At 39.3% G+C, this 24,777-nt stretch overlaps 2 protein-coding genes across 2 annotated transcripts in view; one reads left to right on the forward strand and one right to left on the reverse strand.

The window, feature by feature from the left end:
- Positions 1–8,065, reverse strand: part of dusp19a (dual specificity phosphatase 19a) — a 20,369-nt gene extending 12,304 nt beyond the window's left edge. Inside the window, exon 1 of the mRNA XM_039600176.1 lies at positions 7,471–8,065. The gene's annotated coding sequence lies outside the window, so the exon portion shown is untranslated. The remainder of the gene's footprint in view (positions 1–7,470) is intronic.
- frzb (frizzled related protein) lies at positions 3,274–24,352 on the forward strand. The gene is made up of 8 exons (XM_031748426.2): positions 3,274–3,732; positions 10,331–10,579; positions 15,639–15,674; positions 16,513–16,572; positions 16,999–17,064; positions 18,960–19,164; positions 20,529–20,592; positions 21,582–24,352. Exons 1-8 carry the CDS (start codon positions 3,528–3,530, stop codon positions 21,624–21,626), a joined length of 930 nt encoding a protein of 309 aa, XP_031604286.1. The 5' UTR covers positions 3,274–3,527; the 3' UTR covers positions 21,627–24,352.
- Positions 24,353–24,777: the final 425 nt, after the last annotated feature.

Consider the following 24,777-nt stretch of genomic DNA (forward strand, 5'->3'; position numbering starts at 1 on the left):
GTGTGTGTGTGTGTGTGTGTGTGTGTGTGTGTGTGTGTGTGGACAGCTGCAGTCTTATTTTTGTTGGAAAAGATTCTGGTAGTTTCCAAGAATATGTCCACATACGGAGAGAACGAGTTTTCTTTTGGCTGAAATTTTCATTCCCTCAGCACACATGTTAGTGTGGCTATCTTTGTGAGGACCCTCAGTGACAGCAGCATTCCCACGCACCTAAACCTCATTCTAACCTGGACCCCTTTAGAGGTCTGTCCCAAAACTTACACTGGATCCCACAAGGACAGAGGTGCAGACACACATTCACGCAACGGAGTCAGGTTGCAGGTTTGTTTTGCTTCTCAGACAGTGGAGAGGAGAGAAAATGAGCAGGGTAAAAGGCTTTTTTCACTTTCACTGGAATGTGCATTCACTGTGCATGTATGTTAAAGAAACAGTTAATATGTGTGTGTGTGTTCATTCCTCTGATAAGATTTTCCTGCCAAATGCGAGAGGTGTTTTACGTCAGAAAAAAAACACACTTGGGAGAGAAACCAAAAGAAGGAAGCAATAGTGAGAGGAGGGTGGAAAGGAAGAAGGGAGGAAGGAAGGAATGAAGGAAGGATAGAAGGGAAAGTGCTGACTCAGTTATCTGCTTGTTGATCCATGAGTCACAAAACCCAGAGAGACCATGTCTGTGTGTGTGTGTGAGTGCTGGCTGTAACTCAACCCTAACATGGGAAGCTCCTCCAACATCTGACAACCATTACTGCTGTCAACACACACACACACACACTGCTGTAGTTTGCTGCGTCATTTTCAGCTTTATTGGACCAATAACAGAGCTGTTAATACAACAAGCCTGCAGAGGTCAAAGGTCAACACCAGCCAGTGAACCACTGAATCAGTTACAGGTCCCCAGTACTTGCTGTTAGCAGGTCGTATCAAGTGCCTGATTGTATTTGCAACAACTATAAGAGCACAGTGTAAGATTGCAACCACGTGAAGAAACGTGACATTTTGTTTTATTTTCTTTTGCTAATTTCGGGTGTGGGTCCTTCTACTTTTGCTCTCTGTTTCCTTTAGTTATTCCACAGGGAATCCCTATTTTTATTGGAAGCTTCTCTGTATTGTTGTTATTGTTTTCCCACACACTTCATTAACTCTCAGTACCAACCGTAGCTCCCCCAGGGCTGAAAAAAAGGTGCAAAGACCCAGGTGGTTCCTCAAACGACCACCAAGCAAATCAGCCAAAGACTTTTATGTTTAAATCTCAAACTTTATAGCAGAAAAATGCTGTTTGCAAATCTCTATAGCTAACTTTCTCCTTCATAATAACTGTAAGGGGTTTTTTTTCCTTTGGGATGTGGACACTTTGCTTGACTTTGGTGCTATCTGACAAATAACATGGCCTTTGGTACTACTTAACAGTATCCATAGAGTCATAGAGCTTTCTAACTCAACCTGGTAGCCTTTAGATGGTAACGTAGCACTCCACCCTCTAATCTACAACAAATGAGGGGATGTCACAGTTTAGTTCACACAAAAGGTTGGATCAAACTCTATTCAGCTTTTCACTTTAAACATTTTGAATTTTCATAAAGATTATGCTTCTGTGCCCATGCACTGGTGATGGTCTGTTCTGCATATGCAGATACAGAATCTGTTTTACAGAGACTTCTTTCAGTGGACAATTTGTAATCTAGTCTTGATCAGTTGTAGACTTTGTGATGTGTCTGTGTTTGTACTTTAAATGCATATTTTTAATTTTTAATCATTTCAGCTTCTATTCCACTTTACATCAGAGGAAAACATTTTTGCTTCGCCTACATGATAGCTTTTGTCACAGGTTACTTTTCAAAAGAGAGCACTTTGAGACTTCTAAACTCCAAACATAACAGGAAATTTGATACCTGGGTCCAGAAAGTTATATCAGTATAGATTAGTTTGTGAAATTGTCTTTGTTTGTTCTTGTTTGAATTTGATATTGTTATTCAATTCAATTCAATTTTATTTATATAGCGCCAAATCACAACAGAAGTCGCCTCAAGGCGCTTTATATTGTACAGTAGATCGCACAATAATACATACAGAGAAAAACCCAACAATCATATGACCCCCTATGAGCAAGCACTTTGGCGACAGTGGGAAGGAAAAACTCCCTTTTAACAGGAAGAAACCTCCGGCAGAACCAGGCTCAGGGAGGGGCGGTCATCTGCTGCAACTGGTTGGGGTGAGAGAAGGAAGGCAGGATAAAAGACATGCTGTGGAAGAGAGATAGAGATTAATAACAGATATGATTCGATGCAGAGAGGTCTAAATGGTACTATTCAAATGTCTTGAGGCATTGCAGCAGTTTATTGAAACACATACATGAACAGACAGTATATATGACAAAAATAAAGTTTGTTCATTTTTAACTATCCTAAAAGTCAACATTTGGTATGACCGCCTTTACTCTCTAACATAGCCTGAACTCTCTTCAGCAGCTTCCTTGTCATTTCTTTAAGCAGTCTTTAGCACTAGTTCTCCAGGCTTCTTGATAGACTTTCCAAGCTCTTCTTTGGACGTTTCCTGCCTTTTGTTCAGTTCTCTGTGAAGATGATCCACCACTGCTTCAATGATCTTGAGGTCTCGGTCCCCATAGCGTTCTTTTGTGTATCTCTATTCCAGTGTGCCTTTACTATATTTGCAGAGTGTTTGAGAAATGTGTACGTATTTTTCTATCCAAACAAGGTTTTACTGCAGTGTGTTTGGGGTCACTGACATGTTGAAAGGTGAAACCACTGCTATTCACATGCTACATGGTATTGCATGTTGGATCAAAATCTGCATTCATAATATCATCAGTTATGACAACACTACCAGCTGTAATGCAGCCCAAACCATGACAGAGCCTGAGTTTTACTGACAGCTGCACACTGTATGCGTCCTCCCTACATACTGATAGCAATTTGAGGCAAAAAAAAATCCAAAGTTGGAGTTATCGTCTGAAAATGGTCAGGTACAAGAATTTTCCCATTTGTTCCGGACATCACTTTCTGCAGTACATGGCGTTGATAACACTTCAAGTGTTTTCTACTATTAAAAAAAAGACAGCTTTTATTTTTCTCACGCTCTTACCTTCTCTTAAAGTTAACTGTATGAGGTCTAGCCACTGATTTCGTAAAATGTAATGACACACACACACACACATCTACGAGCTTTTCACGGCTTTACTCGTGTTGACTTTTCATCTAAAAGGAATCTATCTTTTAGTATGGAGGATAAGAAGGAGGAAAGGAGAGGAGGAGAGGTGAGACGAGTCCAGGAGGGGAGCTGGAGAGAGAAGGAGGGATAGAGGAAGAGGAGGAGGTTGAAGTGTGCATAAGAAAGCAGCTCCTCCCTCCCGCTGTCTGCGGACCGGACGGCAGCAGCAGAAAAGCACCAATCAGCAGGAAAATCGCGTCTAATTTGGGATTTAACTCGAAGTGAATGAGCGAGACTTCACCGGAGCACGGACCTGCGCTGCCCTCACTTCATTGTGCCCCCCTACCCTCTGTGAACCAACCGACATGCTCTCTCTGGGGCTCGCCGTGTCTCTGCTGGCCGTGTCCTGCGCGCTGTGGCCGGCTGCGGTCCGGGCGGCGTCCTGCGAGACGGTGCGGATCCCGCTGTGCCGGTCCATGCCCTGGAACATGACCAAGATGCCGAACCATCTCCACCACAGCACGCAGGACAACGCGGTGCTGGCCATCGAGCAGTTTGAGGGGCTGCTGGGTGAGTTACTGCCCCTCAGTGCTCTGATAAACTTTTTTTAATTGGGCAGTTAATTAAGTCATTGAAGAACCTGGTGTGTAATTAACTGACCGTAGAAGCAATCGCACAGTGATTTTTCAGGTTCGAATGAAAACATGTAAACATTTCCCCCACAACTTTATTTTTAACTTACTGTTCACGATTTTTGAAGTCGCTAATAAGCAGTTAAAGCGCTGTTTTAGAGCGCACAGATTATTTAACAAGTCAGGCAAAGGCTGAAAGAACCTGGAATGACCTTTTTTCTCGCTGTGGTATCATCTGCACGTTGCCCTGACGTTAACATAAACACCTGACCAATCATAACATCGCTGTAATGTTATTTGGCACATAACTCAGAAATGATCAAATTAAAGTAAGGAGGCTTTAATGTACATACAAAAGGTGGAGTGACGAACAGATACTTGAATAGGTCACTTCTCTAAAATTACCGTGTTTTTTCCAGGGCCGTAATCATCATATATATTTGAGGGGACATATGCCCCCTAATCAGATATATTCAGATTTCCAACCTTCCAATGTACTTATGGAAACCATAAAAAATAGTTTTTCTTCTGTGCAATAACAGAAGATCACATCCTAAAATACTGATTAGTGAATGTTATCATGAACTAAATTGATGTCTTTATTATTATCATTATTATTATTATTATCGTTGTTGTTGTTGTTATTATGTGCACAGCAGTGGGTAGGTATAATCAGTGTCAAATACTTTACTCTGCTTTATTTACCTTCTTTCTTATATATGCATGTGATTGGGATTCAGTAATATTTTTATATCAGCTGTTGACCACCTGACCCTCAGACTTAGGTCTCTCACTCCCAAAAGTTGACTAGTAATAAATGCTAATCAAATATAAACTAATAAAATACTAACTACTGCCAAGTATTTCCTGCAGGAAAAATGTCAAGGCGTTTTGTGGTGGAGCAGGGCTGGATCTGGTCTGATCACTGAAACCATCGCTTCACTTAGAGATTATGGAAACCTTTTTCTATCTTTCTTTTTTGGCTCCTGTAGCAGTACTCTGTAATGGAGCAACCATATTTTGAACAGTTGGTCAGTAACAACCCACTTTCTGGTCTGACTGTAGCACAATCCAAGACAGCACACATCAGAATTATAGCTGGCTACAGGAGGAGGAACCTGAGCGTTTTCAGCCTCTTGGGTTCTCATGAATTTGGTTACAAGAGCGTTTAAGATTCTGAAATGATCTCTGAGCTGTGGACGTTGTCCAGGAAAAAGAGGAATTTCAATTGTTTCACCGCAAGGGATGACATTCCATTTTTTTTCTAATTAGCCAGCCAGTTGACCGTGAAGAATCATAGCATGAGTTGGTTTGAATACTGGAAATTGAATTCCTGGTATTTCCTAAAAATTCTTGACAAAAATCTGTTTCCATTTTCTGGGGAAAATAGCTGCGGTATAATAAAGTTTGAAAATGAGCCCGTTTGGCATCATTTTTAACTGGTTGAGAAGCTTGTAGTACAAAAGACTGATTTTTAAACCAGTGCGTTAGTGTTCAAACTTGTGTACATGTATCTGGCATTTCTGCTGGAAAAATCTTTGTAATTATGTATTATTTGCAGTTTTGAATAGGATGGTAGTCTAAATATTTTTATTCAACCAACAATGCATCTGAGGCAGAAGTCATTTTTCTAGTAAAGCTGTCAAACACTCATGGTTTTAACTAATCAGTCGGCTAAACTAATCCGTTTTTTTGTCTTTCTTCCATATTCAGGGTATATAACTGAATGACCAAGGAGCACAAACAAAACAATACAACCACACTCATTCAAATAGTGCAAAAACAACTCGGCTCTTTCCATTTTCCGTTTTCTAACACTGTGAACAAAATGTTGGTCCATTTGCTTTGTAGGAAGAAACAAGACTTGTAAACATGTCACTTTAGACTGTGGGAACTTTTGATGGCCATGTTAGTTGTCTGGTAGTAAATTGTAGGCAAAAATAAAAAATCAATCAGGAACATAATCAGTGGAGTAATTGACAGTGAGTTCTGACCCTGCTTAATCCTGCCTGGAGGCTTTTACTTTTCAAAAGTGTTAGCTTTGGCAGGCCATGGAGTCAGCATACTTAGCAGGTAAGCTGACCTTAATGCCAGCACACATCAGCTGGTCACCTATTGCATCCAATTGGCAAATTTTAGTCTTTAGACCTCTGACCTCATGTTCCTAAATATTAGAAGTATGGCCGTCTGTATCGACAACGCTCATTTACATATAGTTATGAAAGTGCTGCGTTTTCTGAGCAGAAAATGTTTTCAGAACTAGAAATAATGAAAAACTTGGAAAACGGCACAGAAGTTTTTATTTATTTATTTAAAATGACCACCTTCTTTCCATTTTAAGCTTGGCTTGTTGAGCTATAAATCCTGAGCAAAACTGTAAAAACTGTAGGGTTATGGGAGTTTTTTTTTTTTTGTTTTTTTTTTTTAAGATAAAGGGGTCTGGTTATTTTACTTAGATATAATAGGATGTATTCTTCTCCAATCTTTTCAAAAACAAAAGGTTAAGACAGCGGCAGTGCTGTTGTCTGAGATGACCATACACATTACACTTTCACCTGCTTCTATCGTGATATAAAGTAGTCTCCACCTCTATACCATTAACCCCTGTGCTGTTTACCTTCACCTGCACTGAAACTACTGCTACTACTAATGATAATAATAATGATAACTGGAATAATTTAGCCACACATAATAACAGTTCAACTCCAAATCTAACAGTCTTCCATCAGGGAGACTGTTTGCCTGATAAGTTAGCCCCACAGTGGAAATAAATAGGATTGGTTCGTTTTGCATATTAAAGAAAAAGTTATTCTTGATTCTTTGTCTTTTGAAATTGCCATGGTGCAATGCACAGTCTCACTGCTTATTTCACTCATATATATATATATATCCTAGCAAGTCAGGTTAACAAAGACTTAATTTTTATTGCAGGTGATTTTACATTGGTTTTGCATTATGTGATTTAAAAGTAGTTCAACCACATGAAATGTTATAGTTTTACTGTAGCTGCTAAGCAAGGCTAGTTAGCTCTTTAAAAAGCATAGCTTTAACTTTTTTCCCCTCATTATGATTTTATTTTCACTACCATTTGATGTATATGGTAATTAAGTATGTGGTAATTTTACAGTTAAGTAAAAAATTCTAATCCATCAGCCTGATAAAATTAGGCAAATTAGGTTTAAATAGTCTTTTCTCCTTCCACTCAAGTGGAATAGGTCATTATAGAAGTCAGTGGAAGTAGGATTGCCTCAGTCATAATGCATGAAATTTACATTTAATAAGTAAACTGTAACAGGAACTGCCTCGGAGCATATCTGCGGATACCAAATATTACTATCTCTCTGTAGGATTTGGCAAGTAACATTGCTTTTCAATCCTGCACGTTCTCTACACACGCCATCGCTGTCTGGTTAAAAATAAACTAACTAAACTAAATATTAAAGGTTTGGGCAGGCTGCCAAAGTTACGTTTGGTTTGGTTATTTTGGCTGATCTCCTCCATCCATACTAACAGCAGTTGAACCATAAATTCCAAACTTTCAGAGGGTACCTCTCTCCTGACCTACTCTTTACATATTAACTCCAAAATTAAAATGTTTTGCTTCAAAGAGTCTTCATTACTCTACTATACCTGTTGCCACTGATTTCCAGTCCAGGTCTTGGGTAATTTTCCGTACCTCAGTTTTTTTGCCCCGTTTCCTTTCCTTAAGGATGGGTTCTTGACAACCACCCCTCGACTGAGACCGTTTCTGATGATGCCTCAAAGAGACAAACAGTAGATGGATCAGTGGAAGGGCCAGATGCAGCTCTCAGGTTCTGTGTCAGGCTGGATTTCTTTTATTTATTTAAGAGATACAGTGTGTAAAATGTCACCACGAGATGTCAGTATATTGCAGTCAACTGAATTCTGTTTCAAGTGTTTAATTGAGGCTACGGTAGGGACTATGGGACAGACAACTCGTGTGAGTGGTTGAGGATTTCCTGACCTTTTCTGTTAGTAAATGCTGCTTTCTTGCTGTTGTTAGTTGCTGTTAGCCTGTAGGATCCTTGCACACTTGGCAAATACACTGTCATCACGTGAGAATCCATTGACAAATAACTGTGACAACATCAGAATAAATAAGCCCATTTATGCACATTTTCATGTGTTAGAGCCCCGACCTCTGTGTAGGTTAATGAGACATGAGGTAAGGAGGTGGAAAGAGGATGGAGCAGTGGTGGAGGAGAAAAAGGTAGCCAATGTCCAAAGAAAATCTTTCACAATATACACAAATGCACACTGATATATATTTTGTTTTATGATAAATTATATATATATATATATATATATATATATATATATATATATATATATATATATATATAGATATATAGATATATAGATATATATAAGTTTCAGTAGCCTTAAGAAGCAGCAGTGTACTTTATGGACATTTTTCCTACTAATTGGTGTGTTAGCATACTAAAATGTGCTAACTTAAAATGGTGAATAAGACACTTTAAAATAGGGCTGTATAATAACGTCCTTGCTGTAAAAGCCAACCTTTTTCTTACTTCAAACCAGCAGTTTGACTTGAATTCTTTTATCGCTTTCTACAACCATATTTTGAATTCTTTACTAATGTAGATTTAAGTTTGAAATATGTATACGTGTTCATTCTTAGTTTTTTCTCTAATCGGATCATTTCTCCCAGTTGTTTAACTTGTAATAAGCGACCGTTTCACATTTCCATGTGAGACAAGTATTGATAACTGCATATGTGGTCACATTCATCAGTAATCTTCCCTGTTTGAGGTTTCTGCAGTCTCATTTTCTGCCATATTAGTTCATGATTTATCCATGTCTGTCTTCAATAAATACATTTAGGTGCTGGCTGAACTTTGAGCTTGGCTGAGGTGGGTGGAATGGAGATTTTAAAAAGTGGTAAAAAGGACTCTGCTTTAACCAGAAAAATGTCCTAATGAAAGAGCTGTGGGCCAAAAACCAGGAAGCAGTTTGAGGTCACAAGTTCAAACTATTTCTGTGACTTCACTGTGAAGTGGTACAGCCAAACCTCAGACCCACTCTGCAATAAAAGCACTGATCCATCTCTACCCAGTGCTAAACTCTTTCTGGTCTCGTCCTGTTTGAAATATGCAGCAGGATGGCAGATGGTGCAAGTCCAGTGTTAGTTCAGCCAGGGGTCCCTGAATGCACCATGTCTTCACTGACATGAAGAAGACATGAGTCTATCACCGTCCTTAAATATTTCTACAACAAGTGTGGATATGAAAGCTTCTTGGTCGTGGCATGTAACGTAATTCTGAAATACCATTTAAAAGTTGAAGAACTCCCAGTAGCTGAGCACTTGGTGACAACCTCTCTGTCTTCCTTCTCTCACCCCAACCGGCTGCGGCAGATGGCGACCCCTCCCTGAGCCTGGTTCTGCCAGAGGTTTCTTCCTGTTAAAAGGGAGTTTTTCCTTCCCACTGTCGCCAAAGTACTTGATCATAGGGGGTCATATGATTGTTGGGTTTTTTTCTCTATGTAATATTGTAGGGTCTACCTTACAATATAAAGTGCCTTGAGGCAACTGTTGTTGTGATTTGGTGCTGTATAAATAAAACTGAATTGAACTGAACCAGGAGAGAACTTTTAACAGCAAGTACCTCTGGAAGCAATAGGATTTGGGAGGGAAGCGATCTTTCTGGGCTAAGTGGAAAGACAGAGAAAAGTGTGGAAGGTCCCTTTATTAAGCGGTCTGTTTGAAATGGAGCAGCAAGCTTTGGGATAACTTTGTCTTTCTCCAGAGTAGGAGTCACAGGAGCTTCCAGTCATCACCAATGACTTGTGTTGCTACCACATGGATTTAAAAAGAAAATAAAAAAGATGTTTCCAGGATGGACACCATTTGCTAAAAAATGTCTGTTTTTTAAATGCTTGCAGGTGTTCACAACATATTTTCCTAAGTGCTCCAATTTGTCCTCATCATTTATTTTTTTAACCATATAAGATATTGTGTAACTTTCTTGAGTAACATTGCATGTTTGCTGTGTTAGACATGTGAGCTGTAATCCATAAATATTGTGACTAAAGCTGCCTCTGGCAAAACATCTGTATTTAGAGCTATTTGCACTGATTGCAAAAAGACATCTTTCCACAGATTGTGCCTTTATATACGAATTCCTGGAAAAATGTCTTTTTACCACTTGATTGCTTGGACGCTCTATGTTAACCTGCAAAAGTATTGAGTTTATGGAGGGAGGGTGTTGGGTGTACATGGAACTCATATTCACAGAGTGAGAGTGGGCAACTACACTGAGTTTACTTTACTTGGGAAAATCACAAGTTCTACTTAAAACAGTACAATGGCATAAAAGTTCGCACCAGGTGTACATGATACACCTGGTGTGGGCGGGGGGAGTGACTCCAGGGCGGGTGGACTAAATTCAATAGCTGCCACCCCACTGATTTTTTTATTTGTCATTGCAGCTGCTCATGATTTATGCTCTCTAATGAAATTGCACATATAACCTGTGTTTCCCTTCTTGTTCAAGGTACTGGTTGCAGTCCGGATTTGCTCTTTTTCCTATGTGCCATGTATGCGCCAATCTGTACTATTGACTTCCAGCATGAGCCAATCAAGCCCTGTAAGGCGGTGTGCGAGCGGGCAAAGCTCGGCTGTGAGCCGGTGATGAAGCGTTACAACCACAGCTGGCCCGACAACCTGGCCTGCAGCGAGCTGCCACTCTATGACCGTGGAGTCTGCATCTCTCCTGAGGCCATCGTCAAGGCAGACGGACCAGGTACACTCATTCGCTTGTATTATTGATGTTATATGTGTGGCTGCCATTTTTGTCCTGAGACAGCCTAATTCTGGAAATTGTTCTGATGTTTCTGTGTTTTGGTTTGGTTTGGGTTTTTTTGTTTTGTTTCACCATCACAAAATGATGTTGACGTTGACAAAGATTATTAAAACATTTTTTTTTTTAAAAGCACAAAATCCAAAGAGGGGGGAAAAATATTAATCAAGTAATCACCATTTTTATAACTAATAAGACTTATGTCCAATGCTAATGTTCATGCTGGTACTTGAAGGATGTCCTTTATTTAAAATTGACGGTAAAAGGATGGTAACAGGAAGCTGTTCAGTGACTCTGGTTGAGGTGCAGAAACATTAAAAACATCATAAACAACATAAAAAAAACTTTAAAATCAGCTCCTTTTTAGAGGTCTTGAATGAAGGCATGAGCGAGTATGACCAAATGATTGATTCAAATTTAAAATGTAATCTTTATTGAGCTTTTTGGACAGTTAACATCAGCTTGTGAACAAAAAGTTCATAAGATGATTATTTGAAGCCAGACACTGTTTAATTCATGTATTTGACCACTGGAGGAGCTAAGTAAAGTATACCAGGCTCTACTCTTACTGATACCACATACAAGTGTCTGTCAGCATGACCAAAGACTGTGAAAGATGGACGTAGCTACAGTAACATGAGCCCCTGATTGCTTCTGCCATTGCCTTTTTGGTATTTTGAGACCAGATGTGATAAGAAAGGGGTGACTCTGGTAATCCTGCCTCTCAACACTTAGAATGACCAAAATTACAAAGTGGACATGACGTTTTATTCAATATCACTCAGAATGAGAGACTCAAACCATAAACTCGAAAAAGTGTTCATACAGGTCAGGGCTGATGCCAATTTTCCTGCAGATTTCTAAAACACCAGAATGGTCAACCCTTGTAGAAAAGAAGACAGATTTCAGTTGCTTTGCATTGGTTTCTACTTTTCAGACCTGAAAGCTACGTCCATCTTTCATAGTGTCTGTAATAATGAAAGGACCATCTTCATTGGAAGGTTAGCCTTTTCACCAAAGATACTCTGAGTGTCTCCTCAGAATACAGATATTGCTTCACTATTGAGATTTTTCTGAATCAAAAAGAGCAAATATTTTTCTTTGTGAAGACAAAGATGAATTTGTTCACGTGATCGCCCTTCAGCTATTAAACACAAACCTGCAGTTTCTAAAACATTTTTCAGTCTCACTGATTTGTAGTATTTGAGTTTCATTTAAAACATTGGGTTTTCGTTATTTAACATAGTTTCAGGGTATTTTTAGGAATTCTGTCAATTTCAACACAACTTTTGATTTTGAATGTGTAATTAAGTAACAAAATGACTCTGCAGATTAGTCACATAAGTGCCATAAAGGGCAGCTATATTCCATGACCAGCAGATGGCTGCGCCTCCATGTGCCTGGTTCTGCCGGAGGTTTCTTCCTGATAAAGGGGAGTTTTGTCTTCCTACTGTCACCAAAGTGTTTGTTCATAAGGTGTTCATCTGATTGTTGGGGTTTCTCCATGCTATTGTAGGTTTACAATAGTACAATATATATACATTGGCAATAACCCTAGCATAGGTGATCCACATAAATAATACCACGTATGATATCCTTAGGAGTGAAATATGACAACATGAAAATGACTCGTACTCAAGTTCATGCATAGTAAAACCAGTGACATCTTAAATGGTTTGAACTACACTCTTTTGTCCTCTTGAGAGTCTCGACATGGAGGCTACCTCCGATGAGGATCGCTCACTGCAATTTTTAGTACATATCAGTGTTTTCTATCATGCTATACTACTCTCAGCAGTTTGTTTCTGCTCCCTCTCAGATAACATGAGTCATTCCCTGTCCAACTTCACTCCCACAGACTTTCTCAAAGAGCTCCTTGATACAGGAGGCCCACTCATTTTACACTCAATAAGACCCTCACTGTCCTCTGCTCCTTCAAACAGATCCAGGACCAGCAAGTCCAGAAAAAACCTTCATCTCAATCCCCTTGACCTCCATAACGATACACCCACATATCTCTGTTCTGCCCCAGCTTGGCTTGGCTCAGCGGGGCTTTGGGATTTTCCCTTGGTGTAATTTGTTGGTTTGCTGAGGTTCTGTCGGGGTGGATCATTTAAGTCATTCCAGTGATTTTCTGTGGGACTCTGGTCTGCATGTTGCTTTACAGAAGTATGTTTACAACTAGAAGCAGCTGCAGTTTGTCAGTGTATTGAAACACCAGCTCACAACCCCAGTTACCTTTGCACACCTAGAGGTACAGGGATGCATGAGAACAGAGACTTGTACCATAAAGCTAATTCCCAGGTCGTTATCAGTGTATTATGCTTTTCCCGTGATTGGATGGCACCCCGCATAGCTCTTTTCCCTATCCTCTGTTGTTTTTTGGGTAGAGCTGCACATAAAGTGGTGTGAAAAGGTATTGCCCCCTTCCAGATTTTCTTTTTTTTTTTTTGGTATGTTTGTCACACTTAAATGTTTCAGATCATCAAACACATTTAGATATTAGACAATGATGACACAAGAAAACACAAAATGCAGTTTCTAAATTAAGGTGTTTATTATTAATGTGAAAAAGAGTGCAGCGGCAACTCATTCAAGAGGTCACAGAAGACCCCAGAACAGCATCCAAAGACCTGCAGGCCTCACTTGTCTCAGTAAATGTCAGCGTTCATGATTCCCCATAAGATAGAGACTGGGCAAAAATTGCCTGTGTGGGAGAGTTCCAAGACGAAAACCACTGCTGAGCAAAAGGAACATAAAGGCTTGTCTCAGCTATGCCAGAAAACATCTTGAGAAAATCCTCTGTGGACTGACGAGACAAAAGTTGAACTTTTTAGAAGGTGTGTATCCCATTACATCTGTTTGTTGGTTTTTTTAAAAAAAATAACAGAGCATTTCAGAAAAGGAACAACATACCAACAGTAAAATTTGGTAGTGATAGTGTGATGGTCTGGGGCTGTTTTGCTGCCTCAGGACTTGGTAGACTTGTTGTGGTAAATAAAACAATGAATTCTGCTGTCTACCAAAACATCCTAAAGGAGAATGTCTGGCCATCTGTTCATGACCTCAAGCTGAAGGGTACTTGGGTTCTGCCACCCACTGATCAAAAACACACCAGCAGATCCACCTCTGAATGGCTTAAGAAACACAAAATGAAGATTATGGAGGGGCCTAGTCAATGTCTTGACCTGAATCTGATGGTGTGACCTTAAAAAGGTGGTTCATATAGATGTAGCACAGCAGCCACCAGCGTGGCATAGTTTCTGTGCAGAACTGTACACCTACAAAATTGGTAACTGCAATACATATCTCTATTGACAGTTGTCTGGCTAATCGGGCTAATGCATTCAGGCAGTTTTTAAGTCTGATCTCTGTAAGTTCACCTCTTCCAGAGCAGTTAAACGCCACACCACAGGCTAATGTGCTAATCTGCCATAATGATCTAGTTTTTACAATATCGGGGGGAAAAAGAAAAGGAGAAAAAAACTGACTGGCCTATTAACCTTGTTTTTTGGGGGGGGGTTTGCAGAAACCCAGCAGATAGAAAGTTATTGTAGCATCTCAGGTCTGTATTAAGAACCTGGCTTATTGATACAGATTCCAAGGCTAAAGCCTTTTTTTACAGAGCAACTTTGGAAGTTTCTGAAAAATTGACATTTTCCACAGTTGCTCGTTCTGATATTAAATTCACGAGATGGATGAATGAAATGGATGAAAATATTCAGTTTGGTTTAGAGAAGGGTGTTGCCTGGATGTACCTTGCAGGAGGCAGCATTTATAAATAAAAAAAATAAAATAATAATAATAATAATAATAATAATAATAATAATAATAATAATAATAATAATAATAATAATAATAATATAATAATAATAATGATGATGATAATGATAATAAAGAAATCCAAAGTCCCACATATCTCCAAAGTTAGTTTTCCCTCCTTCTGGACCTTTTCCCACAACCTCCAGGACAGTCTAACCATCCATTTTGCAACTTTGCCCGGGTCCAGATCACAATGGTAACGGTGATCACGAGCCTTTTGTTAAAAATATTTTCCTGGTCAGGTGGGATGCAAATTTCCAGCCTCTTCTTCCAGTTGAATATCACTACAAAACCCCCTATCTTGAAGCAACCTCTACTGGCTCCTTTCTGTGTAAAGGGAGGAAGTTTCACTTTACACATGTAACAGATGTCTGACTCAAAGGGTAAGCCCAACAAACTGAGGGCTATTCGTTTTAGTCGACAGTGCCTTGGTTAAAAGGTTAACGCTTGAGGATCTATGCAATGCTGTTGGTATTCATACACTATAAATAATGTTGCTCTTGGAACATTTATTGCAACTGACTAATCACATTGTGGTGATGTCATAGCTTTGCAACTAGGCAAAAAAGACCAAAATGTACTCCCACAGCAGCTTCAGAAAGTTGATGAGAGCCCATAATGTGGAACAAAGTCTGTGTAGGAAGCGGACTTCAAACTGCAGTTCATGTCATGTGACAACCAATGGGGTAATGATGACTTAGGTTTGGATATAAAGTCGTCGTCATCATAATAATAGTTGTTGTTATTTTCATTGTTATTACAATTTCTAAAAAAAAAAAAATTCAGTTTCATAAAAATATACTTTGGTTAAAAATGAACCTTTTCACAAAATTGTCTTTCAAAGGCCTTTGAGAAAGCACTGAAAGTAAACTTCCCCTGATGGTTCTGAAGCAACATTAACAAAATTATGATGCTGTAAAAACGTACACACAAAAAAGGAAACACTCCCTTTTAACAGAAAGAAACCTCTGGCAGAATGAGGCTCAGGGAGCGGCTGCTTGGGGGTGAAGTAGTGAATATCAAAGTCATAATGACTGTTCTGTGCAGTTTGTGCATTACTGACACTGAGTAATGATCCACTTGTTTGAGTTGTATTCCAATAAGACCACCATTTTTAATCACGAACCAAAATGAACAAGTTTCTTTCATTTCTGACAGCCATCTTTCTGTGTCTCTATAGATCCATACCACCAGGACCCAGCCAGGTGTAACCCAGGTAAGGCTAAACCTTAACATTTCCATTTTCTTAACATGGTCTCTATGTAAAATATCTTCCAGGGTCTAAAAAGCAAAGCCTTAAGCCTACAGGATGGTCAGTAGGGGGCAACACCTGAGGGTTGCAAAAAACCCAAAACTTCTAGTCCTATGATCTATGTGAAAATGACTCTTTGACCCTTATATCTGTAAACACATGAGTTTTGGGGCTCACAGTCTCATTCTGGGTCATTATTGAATAAAATCTTTACTAAATGTTGTTATAATTTTTTTTCATTCATCATGTCAGAAGGATTATTCCAGCATTATCCAGGATATGATCATTAATCAATGATCGGTTGTGTTTAAAGAGTTCAGGAAAAACAGCTGTCACCCTCGATTTCTGTCTGATCCGCCCCTCGTTCATCACATCAAGTTTCAAAACCTTAAGCTGGCTAAAGTAGAAAATAAAACTGACCTTGAGGCCTCACAACCAGATTACACCAAATGGTGATGAATTGTGTGTGTGTGTGTGTGTGTGTGTGTGTGTGTGTGTGTGTGTGTGTGTGTGTGTGTGTGTGTGTGTGTGTGCGTGTATTTGGATGTGGAAACGATTGCATTTTTTTTCTGACCACTGGACTACCCGATGTCAGTAGTTTGTCTGCCGCACCTCAGAAGCTGGAAAGTCTGACACACCAATTTTAAAATTAGTTCAACTTGGGTAAAAGGTCAGCACAATGGGATCTAGATCTCTGTGTTCCACCCCAACGGTTTGAAAACCACTGGTATGAATTAACTATGAACCTGTTAAAACACTTTACTAAAAAGCGTGTCTTTCCTGGGTTTGATTCCCCTGACAGAATCCAGTCCAGACTTCCCAATGGACTCAAACAACCTTCACTGCAGAGGACCAGATGGAGGTAACTTCTGTCTAATGTCCGACCTTTGGTCTAGTTTACGTCATTCTACACCAGTGGTATTGATAATATTTATATTTGGCCCTGAGTGTAGCTTAATAGTTACAGTCAGACCACATTTGGCCAATTGGAAGTACAAAAATTGGTAACATGAGGCAACAGCTATGTTGGGTGCTGTCCAAATGGCCACGAAAGCAAACAAATTTGGATGTCATTTCAGTCCATGTTTTAAGAAGAACCAAATTCATAGATACCCTCAGACAAGCAACAATCTTGAGTGGATTTAAACTTGCGACGATGATCTTTCTTGGCTCACTCAAATTAGGCATTGCAAATTTAACTGGGAAATGTGGATTTTTAAGATGGAGCTTGGGAAAAACTTTCCTTTGTCAGTACTTATTTGAAAAGTTCTAATTTGTGTTTCCATAGATAGATGCAGATGTAAGTCAGTCAGAATGAATATGAGAACCTATGAGAAGAACAACTACAACTATGGTGAGTCATCTGAAGTTTTTGTTTAAAGTATTATTTGTATTTTCTTTTTTACACTTAATGTAAATGCATAATTTATTTGAGGTCACATTTTCACATATCTGTGTATAATTCTACTGAGATACAAGTCAGATCAGATGTTCTGAGATGATTTTGGGATCTTGTTTTTCATGTTTAGTACCTGGAAAAGCCTGTATTATGGAGAGAGTGTCATGTGTTGTTCAGCTTTCATCAGGTGGCTAATCTTGTATCATATTTGATCCTCAGATGCTATTGGTGACACTAATAATGAACCAAAGTCTTTAAAGTAATGTGATCTGAGTAATCCCATTGTTCCTTTTCACAAGTCTGTAAAATCAGTACTTGACTTGCTTTATACCTTAACTGCAAGAAGGTTTTTAACAACCTCGTACACAGATATTTTCTCCCTGAATATAAAAGTAAAAAACTTCTGTGCTCCAACTAGATTAAATTGGAGACAAAAATGCTTGAGGCCAGAAAGGCTTTTCCTGATGAATACAGCACGCAGGCTTGATTTGGCAAATCCAGCAGAGATTTCCATGTGGTCCTCACTAGTGCTTTTGGCCACAAAATCCATTTGGGAAAGCTTTTAGATTTTTATTTTTTTCCAAGCAATCATTAAACAAGAGCCCACTTTCAAAATCGTCTGATATAATTGAAACAGAGGAGTTTAGTAAACCTGGTAGCATGCCATAGTGCAGAAGGTGGTCTTTATAAATCTTACTGCTTGCATTCTCCCTTTGCTAATTAACACAGATTCTGATATTACACTGGAATCCAACCTGCCGTGCTGGTTCTGCTTACTTCTCATCCATCTGTGTAGCTTCCATTTCCTCTTTTAGTGGCCTTTTTTTTTTTTTTTTTTTGTCTTACAGTGATGTCTGTTTTTCTGCGTTAGTTGCATTCTTTGCTATGTTAACCCTGAGACTTCTGCATGGGTTTGTTTTTGTTAGGATGACAAGTTTAGCAAATTCCGTGCACTGGGCTGGTGCTGCTGGATGATTAATATATACATTTTTTAATTTACTTTTGAAGTGACAGGTTTGTAATCAGTAAGTCTAATAAACACATTTTAATTGTGAAAAAATAGGCCACAGGGCTTTTTGGAAGATCAGTTTCTTGACTGTCTCCTTATTGGCCTCATGTGTCAGCGCTTGAGATTTTCTTATGTGAGCATGGGAATGTCTTTGTAAGCTTTGTAACGTTTAGGCCAAATTACCCAAGTCATAGCTAGCTAACGTCTAACTGCCCTGAGCTGGTTATTTGTTTAGAAAGTGCATATATCAGTTTTATATCTTTTGATTTGTACCATTGTATGATTGTCTCCACTTGCATTTTGCTAGTGATAATGTTAGCAAAAAGGATACAGTTAGTTAGCTAGCTATAACTTAGCCAGATTTGTACAGTGCAGCTATATTCCAATGTAAGATGGGTTGCAGTTGCTTTGATGCTAGTATTACAGTAGCTAACATTAGGCAGAAAAACGATAGCTCAGCATTAGCATTGATATCCAAAGTCAAACTACCCTCCATGACTCAAGTTCCCTGCAGTTTAATTTTCTTTTCAGGCAGACAGGCTTCATTAGTCAGTGTTTGAGTTTCTTGCTTGCTGACTTGGACAAATTGCTCAATGCCAGTAGCTTCCTTATCCAAGCTGTGCTGTCCAGTAAAGTTTTTCACTAGTAAAATGCTGTATGCATGTGTTTAATAAGGTCTGGTACCAGGCCAAGAAAAATTAAATAATGATTCACACTTAAACCAGGAATTTAAAAAAACATAACAACAAAAGGGTGTGTTTTGATGGGTTGATGCGCATTGGTAAGAGGAATTTCTGAAAATCTCATATTCAATTTCCATGCTGGTGCCTTTGTTCTTCAGTGATCAGAGCAAGGGTCAAGGAGGTGAGGAATCGCGGTCTGGAGCCCACCGCTGTGGTGGACGTGAAGGAGGTGATCAAGTCTTCTCTGGTCAACATTCCCAAGATGACGCTGACACTCTACTACTCATCCTCCTGCCTGTGTCCTAAGCTGACTCCTGGAGAAGATTACATCATTATGGGCTACGAGGATGGTGAAACCTCAAAGTATGGGCAGTGGAAGATATAACTGATAATATAGTTATTGACATCAAGAAGTTGGTAAGATAGAAGTCCAGAACCTGTTGAGACTGGGCTTTATCTAGAGAAAAATCTCACTCGTAGATAGGGATGGGTATTGATAAGATTTTCACGATTCCGATTTCATTTTCGATTCTGTTTAACGATTTGATTCTTTATCGATTCTCTTATCGATTCTTTTTAAAAAAGGAGAACACACAGATCGATTAGCTTAGAACTTTGTTTTATATCTTCTCTTTGAACAAGATAGAAATTTAGGAGTAACATGGCCTACGGCTCTTCAATGGGGTGTCACAGGGTCCCCAGGAAAAAAAATTGTAAATGTAAAATAATAAAATATATATTCTTCTGCAGCAATAACAAAGTGTAACATAAATTATTCTGTAGCAATTAAACAAGAATATCCATCCAATATAATGTCCCTGCCTACAATTAAACACATTCACTTACCGAAAATCGGGGGCATCTGCTGTGGCAAATGGGTGCAAGCCTTTGACCACAAACTTAGTCACTGCTCGGTGACATTCGTCTATCCTGGCCTGAAAGGAGACGCTACCGGTAGACTGCAGCGAGAACTGCCAGCATCTGAGCCAGCCAGACTCTGTCTGTCTCATCATGGTCACCTAAATGCAGCGCACAGTAATGGCAGGTTTTGTAATAAGGCAGATCGCGCTAACATAATATGCACTGTTAGTTGATTATTTACCTGCCGTATTAACGGGAGAGGACGTGCAAACATTACCGCTGCTGCTGGGTTGAGATTCACGAGTCCGGAGCGGAATTAAAAACACGACATTCATTTAAGGTTATCGCGTGTTTTGTGAGCAAATGCTTTTGCATATTCGTAGTCTTTCCTCCTTTAAATGAAATATCTACTTTGCAAGTATTGCAAGTTGCCCTGTTGTCATCCGTTCTCGTAAAGTATAACCAAACTTTTGAGTGTTTGAGCCGCTTAGGCGCCGTGTTTCCTGCCAGGTAAATGACGCTCCGCAACGTGGTGACGTCATTCAGGGCGACTGGAATCGATAAGGGAATCATTTGCAAAAATGGCAAACAATTCCAAGGAATTGAAACAGTGGTAACCAGTTCTCAACTAGAACCGGATTTCGATACCCATCCCTACTCGTAGAACCAGTATGCTGTCAGACTTTCTGAGACAGCTTCTGATTGTCCCTTCGCTCTGCAGGGTCCTATTGTGATAAATTACTGATCAGAGCCAAATGTTACTTTTTTCCTTTTCTTAAAAAAAGTCGTATTGTAGTTTCTTCTTTTGCTAGCTTAAGTTAGCTGTTAAACTATGCCAAATATTGTTAAAAAATTTTTCTTTGCAGGTTGCTCCTGATTGACAGGTCCATTGCTCAGAAGTGGAAGGATAGAATTGGCAGGAAGGTCAAGGTGTGTGGTTAAATATACCTGATTTTGGTTCTGGGTTAAAATGGAAAGTCTCTAGTGTTGACTGGTTTCAGACCCTTTGCTCTCAACGTTTTTTTTCCCAGCTTCTGCCAACTATGAGCAAATTAACAAGTCAGGCAAAACGGAGTCAGCAATTTCAAATAAATTATCAGTTTTCTTTGGAACAGGCTTGCAGCTCTTGTTTTCTCACACTCTGAAGATTTGGCATTGTGACTGTGGCGAAACACGCGCCCATCATTGTCATTGCAGCGTGCACCGAAACTGCTCAGCGCACTGTAGTTTGAAATGTACCAGAGCAGGAGCATCGGGATTCCCCAGAGACTTAGAGGGAGATTTCAACAATTGGAAAAACTGAACAGCTCTGCTGAAACCTTTAAAAAAAGATTCATGGACTGACTGATTCTTATATAGCGCTTTTCTACTCTCCCGGAGTACTCAAAGCGCTCTATACAACATGCCTCATTCACCCATTCACACCCACTCATACAAGCACTTCTAAACTCAAGTGCAACGTAAACTACATTCATACACATTCATACTCCGATGAACGCATCGGAGGGCAACTCGGGGTTAGGATTAGTATCTTGCCCAAGGATATTTGGCCTGCAGACTGGGGAAGCCATGGATCGAACCACCAACCTTCCGATCAGTAGCTGATCTGCTCTACCACCTGAGCCACAGCCACCATGCTTTGCTTTGTTTTCTGTTTTTACTGCCTTTTTTGTTTTCTTTGAACGTGTATCATTTAAGGGAAGATTGCAGCAAGTCAGTCGCCATAGGCTTGAGCATAAATGGTTACAATGCTGTCACACTTTGCGACCAGTGACTAATACATTGATTGTAGTACCCTCTCCAGAAAAGCAGCAACCAAGGATCTTTATTAGGGATTGCATTTTTATTTGCTTATTGTCTCCAAAGATGGGGCTGATTCCTCCCAATCATTTCACTTTTCTGTCTTTCCTTCTGTCCAGAGATGGAACCAGATGCTGCACAAGAAAATTCAGGGTCGCCACTGAGATCTTCTGACTTTGCGTGCGTGTGACTGTGTGTATGTGTGTGTAGATATTGCACTATTACAGGCTGTTGTAGCTGAATGTAGTTCATCTCTTCATCTGCCACTGTTTGAAGTCAGTTTTGTCATTTACTTCCTTTGCACAAACATCAATTAATGTGTGTTTGATTGTGTGTGCGTGTGTGTTTACGTGTGTGTGTGTGCGCACGTGTGTGTGCGTGTGTGCGTGTGCGCGTGTGTGTGTGTGTGTGTATACACCTAAAGCGCTCAGTTAAGATGCCAGAGGGAGGAGCTTAAAACTGCGTGCAGCCATGTATTTTTTTTTTTTTCCTCCCGCGGTGGCTTTGTTGGCTACACAGCTCCTCTTCATAGTTACAGTTTTTATTAATCCTGGATGTTGACCATGTTACCATGGTGATGGAATGGACGACATTTTAAATGATACGAAAGCCATTTGGACTTGGACATTTTGAATACATCTGTAGCCATGACCTGCCTTCCACTGAGCTCCTAAGAAAATGAAACATGGATATCGATGCTTTGTTCAGACAGCAGTGGGAGTAGAAAGCAGCAGAAACTTGTTTTCCTCATTATCAGTAGATCCAGTTATCGATGGATTACTGAATGGGGCTCATGAGCACAGGTCACAGCCTTCTGTTTTGACAAATTCCAACTTTAAAATCTGCAAAGAGCTTCAAAAAAGTCACATAGATGTGTAAAAAGACAGTAAATGACTGCAAAGATATGGATAACAAGTTGAAGACCAACAACCATATAAAGAGATAAAAATTATCAAAACTCTGTGTGGCACTGTTTTAAAAAAAAAAAAAAAAAAAAAAAAAAAGCCCTTTTTAAAATTGCCTGTAAAATTTACATTTTGCAAATTTGTTAGACATGAATAACAAATTTTTAAACATTTTGTAAAGCTTTTTATAACCTTTTTTTTTTTTTTTTTTAAAGCAGTTGTACATAAAGAATAAAACCAAAAATCTTACTGCTTTGATATGGCATTCAGTATCAGGATTTCATGTTGGCTGATGGTTTACGTGGGCATTATGAGGGTGGGGGGCAGATGCAGGACATCAGTTTCATTATGCTTTAGTTTAACAAATGTTTATTCTCCCCTCAAATCTGACCAGCAAACATATTCTAACATGCATTTTCTGTTTTGGTACCTGTTAAAAATTAGTACTATATTTGTGCGACCCACACCGTGACAAATATAATGTTTTTTTCTGAGTAAAATTTTAAATAGAAGAGGAATGTCACCATAATTTAGAGGGAGTTCACCCCAAAATCAAATTTAATCCACCATATCACAGTGCATAAGGATGCGTGCGTCTGCTCATGACAGGATGTAAACGCTGATGGCGTCACCCTCGGCTGAACTGTAGTGTTGGTAGTGTCAATGTTTCTATGGCTGATATATCCAAAACTGAACATTCTGCACCAAAAATATTGATACATTTACATGCACATCTCAGTACATGTGAAAGTCAACTGTGGGTTATAAAACTGCAGGTCGTTTTTTTATATTTGCAAGGGGTCTTTCATTATTTGACTAAAAAAAATTATCGATATGTGATAAATTCAGAAAATGACAGTCGGTAGTCAGAAAACACACATGATGGCAGACAAAGTCCTTAGATGTGTGCTTGTTACATTTCTCTTAAATTCGGTAACATTAATCTGTATTACATGGATCCTGTATTGGTACATATCTCCAACATTATGTCCAAACCTGTTTAAGAAGGACAGCCAGTCAGAAGAAGGTGATCTTGAATGGCATGTGAAGGGAGCTAAAATAAACTGCACCAAGGCCAAGAAAAATAAGGATTATCTTGAGCTGAGAATCATCCAAAACTAATTGAGTAGGATCGAAAAAATAATAAAAAAATCATCTTGGAAATGTTAGAAAACTGAATGGTTAACCAGTTTTAACAGTTCTCGTTAAAATTGTAGGTAGATATTGAAAAAAGGACTTATTTTACATGTTATTTTTGTTGCAACTAAACTCGAGGCTTTTATGGGAGTGATTTGTGGACGCAGCCCTTGACTTTGTGCAAGAGGCAAAGCAAAAACGTATTCCCATTATGATGTTCAAGTACTATATACTGACATGTAGCACACATGAAGTGCATTACCTTGACAGAATGTGCTGTTAGGTTAGCCACAAAATCTGGGGAATGGATATAATGATGATGAAGCATATAAAATAATGGCTTTTGCACAGATTGACAATAAAAATACTCTACTGTTGGTCGTATGACCAAGGTAAGTTGGCATCATTTGCCTTAAGCATTCCCTTTTTTGTGTGTTTGTGTTATGTGGTTTTCTCTCAGAGGAATGGCAGGCTTTGCAGACTTTTCCTTGGATGTCAATCTCTTACATCTGAAAAATGTATGAGCATCACCTCTACTTTTAAAGTCATTTGAAAAACTTTTTGTTGTTGTTGTCACAGCAGTCATCCAAACTGTTACCATTTCCACCTGTGCAATCCCTACTGTGACAGATGTGATCAGTGAACAAAGTCTTTTTTTATTGAACTGCAATTTGCTGCTGCTGCTGTCTGAACACAGCCTCAGATAAACGGTATTCTCATTATCGCACAGTAACTCTGTTCATGTAAACACACTAACACTCAGTACCACACTGCTCTGTACTAACACTCTATGTTGAATTCTGGACTTCTCGTAGCAGTTTGAACCATTAAACATGATTTAGACAAGATAAGCTGGAGTGCGTCTGGTTTTTGGGGTTTTTTTGGTTTTTAAAATCGGCCTTAAAATTGAGGCTGATCCATAAAGGGCTTCACCACCTTGAACTACACCAGATTATAAAAGCAATAGAGATGAAACCTCTGAATCTCAGTGTTTCTCATTGATGGGAGTAAAGTTTAACAAAGCAGACCAGTAGCAGCATGAACCAGCCACTGTGTGTGTGTGTGTGTGTGTGTGTGTGTGTGTGTACTGCTTCCAGTAGTTCCTGAGTACTAATTTCCAGCAGTGTTTTCTCAGCTGCAGTTTCCATGAGAGGGAAGAGAAAATGTTTTCATGGATTTACTGCCATTACACCTCCTTATCCTCCTCCGCTCTAGTCCTCCACGCTCTTCTCCTCTCTGGTCTGTGCTCCATGTTGACTTCAGCTGACTGCCT

The sequence above is a fragment of the Oreochromis aureus genome, linkage group 16 (assembly GCF_013358895.1).
Source record: "Oreochromis aureus strain Israel breed Guangdong linkage group 16, ZZ_aureus, whole genome shotgun sequence".
Classification (NCBI taxonomy): Eukaryota; Metazoa; Chordata; class Actinopteri; order Cichliformes; family Cichlidae; genus Oreochromis; species Oreochromis aureus.

Excerpts from the sequence above, each read along its gene's own strand:
- frzb (XM_031748426.2), top strand. The coding sequence starts at position 3,528 with ATGCTCTCTCTGGGGCTCGCCGTGTCTCTGCTGGCCGTGTCCTGCGCG. Across the intron at positions 10,580-15,638 it reads CGTCAAGGCAGACGGACCAG|ATCCATACCACCAGGACCCA; the intron begins GTACACTCATTC and ends GTGTCTCTATAG. Across the intron at positions 17,065-18,959 it reads GAAGAACAACTACAACTATG|TGATCAGAGCAAGGGTCAAG; the intron begins GTGAGTCATCTG and ends TTTGTTCTTCAG.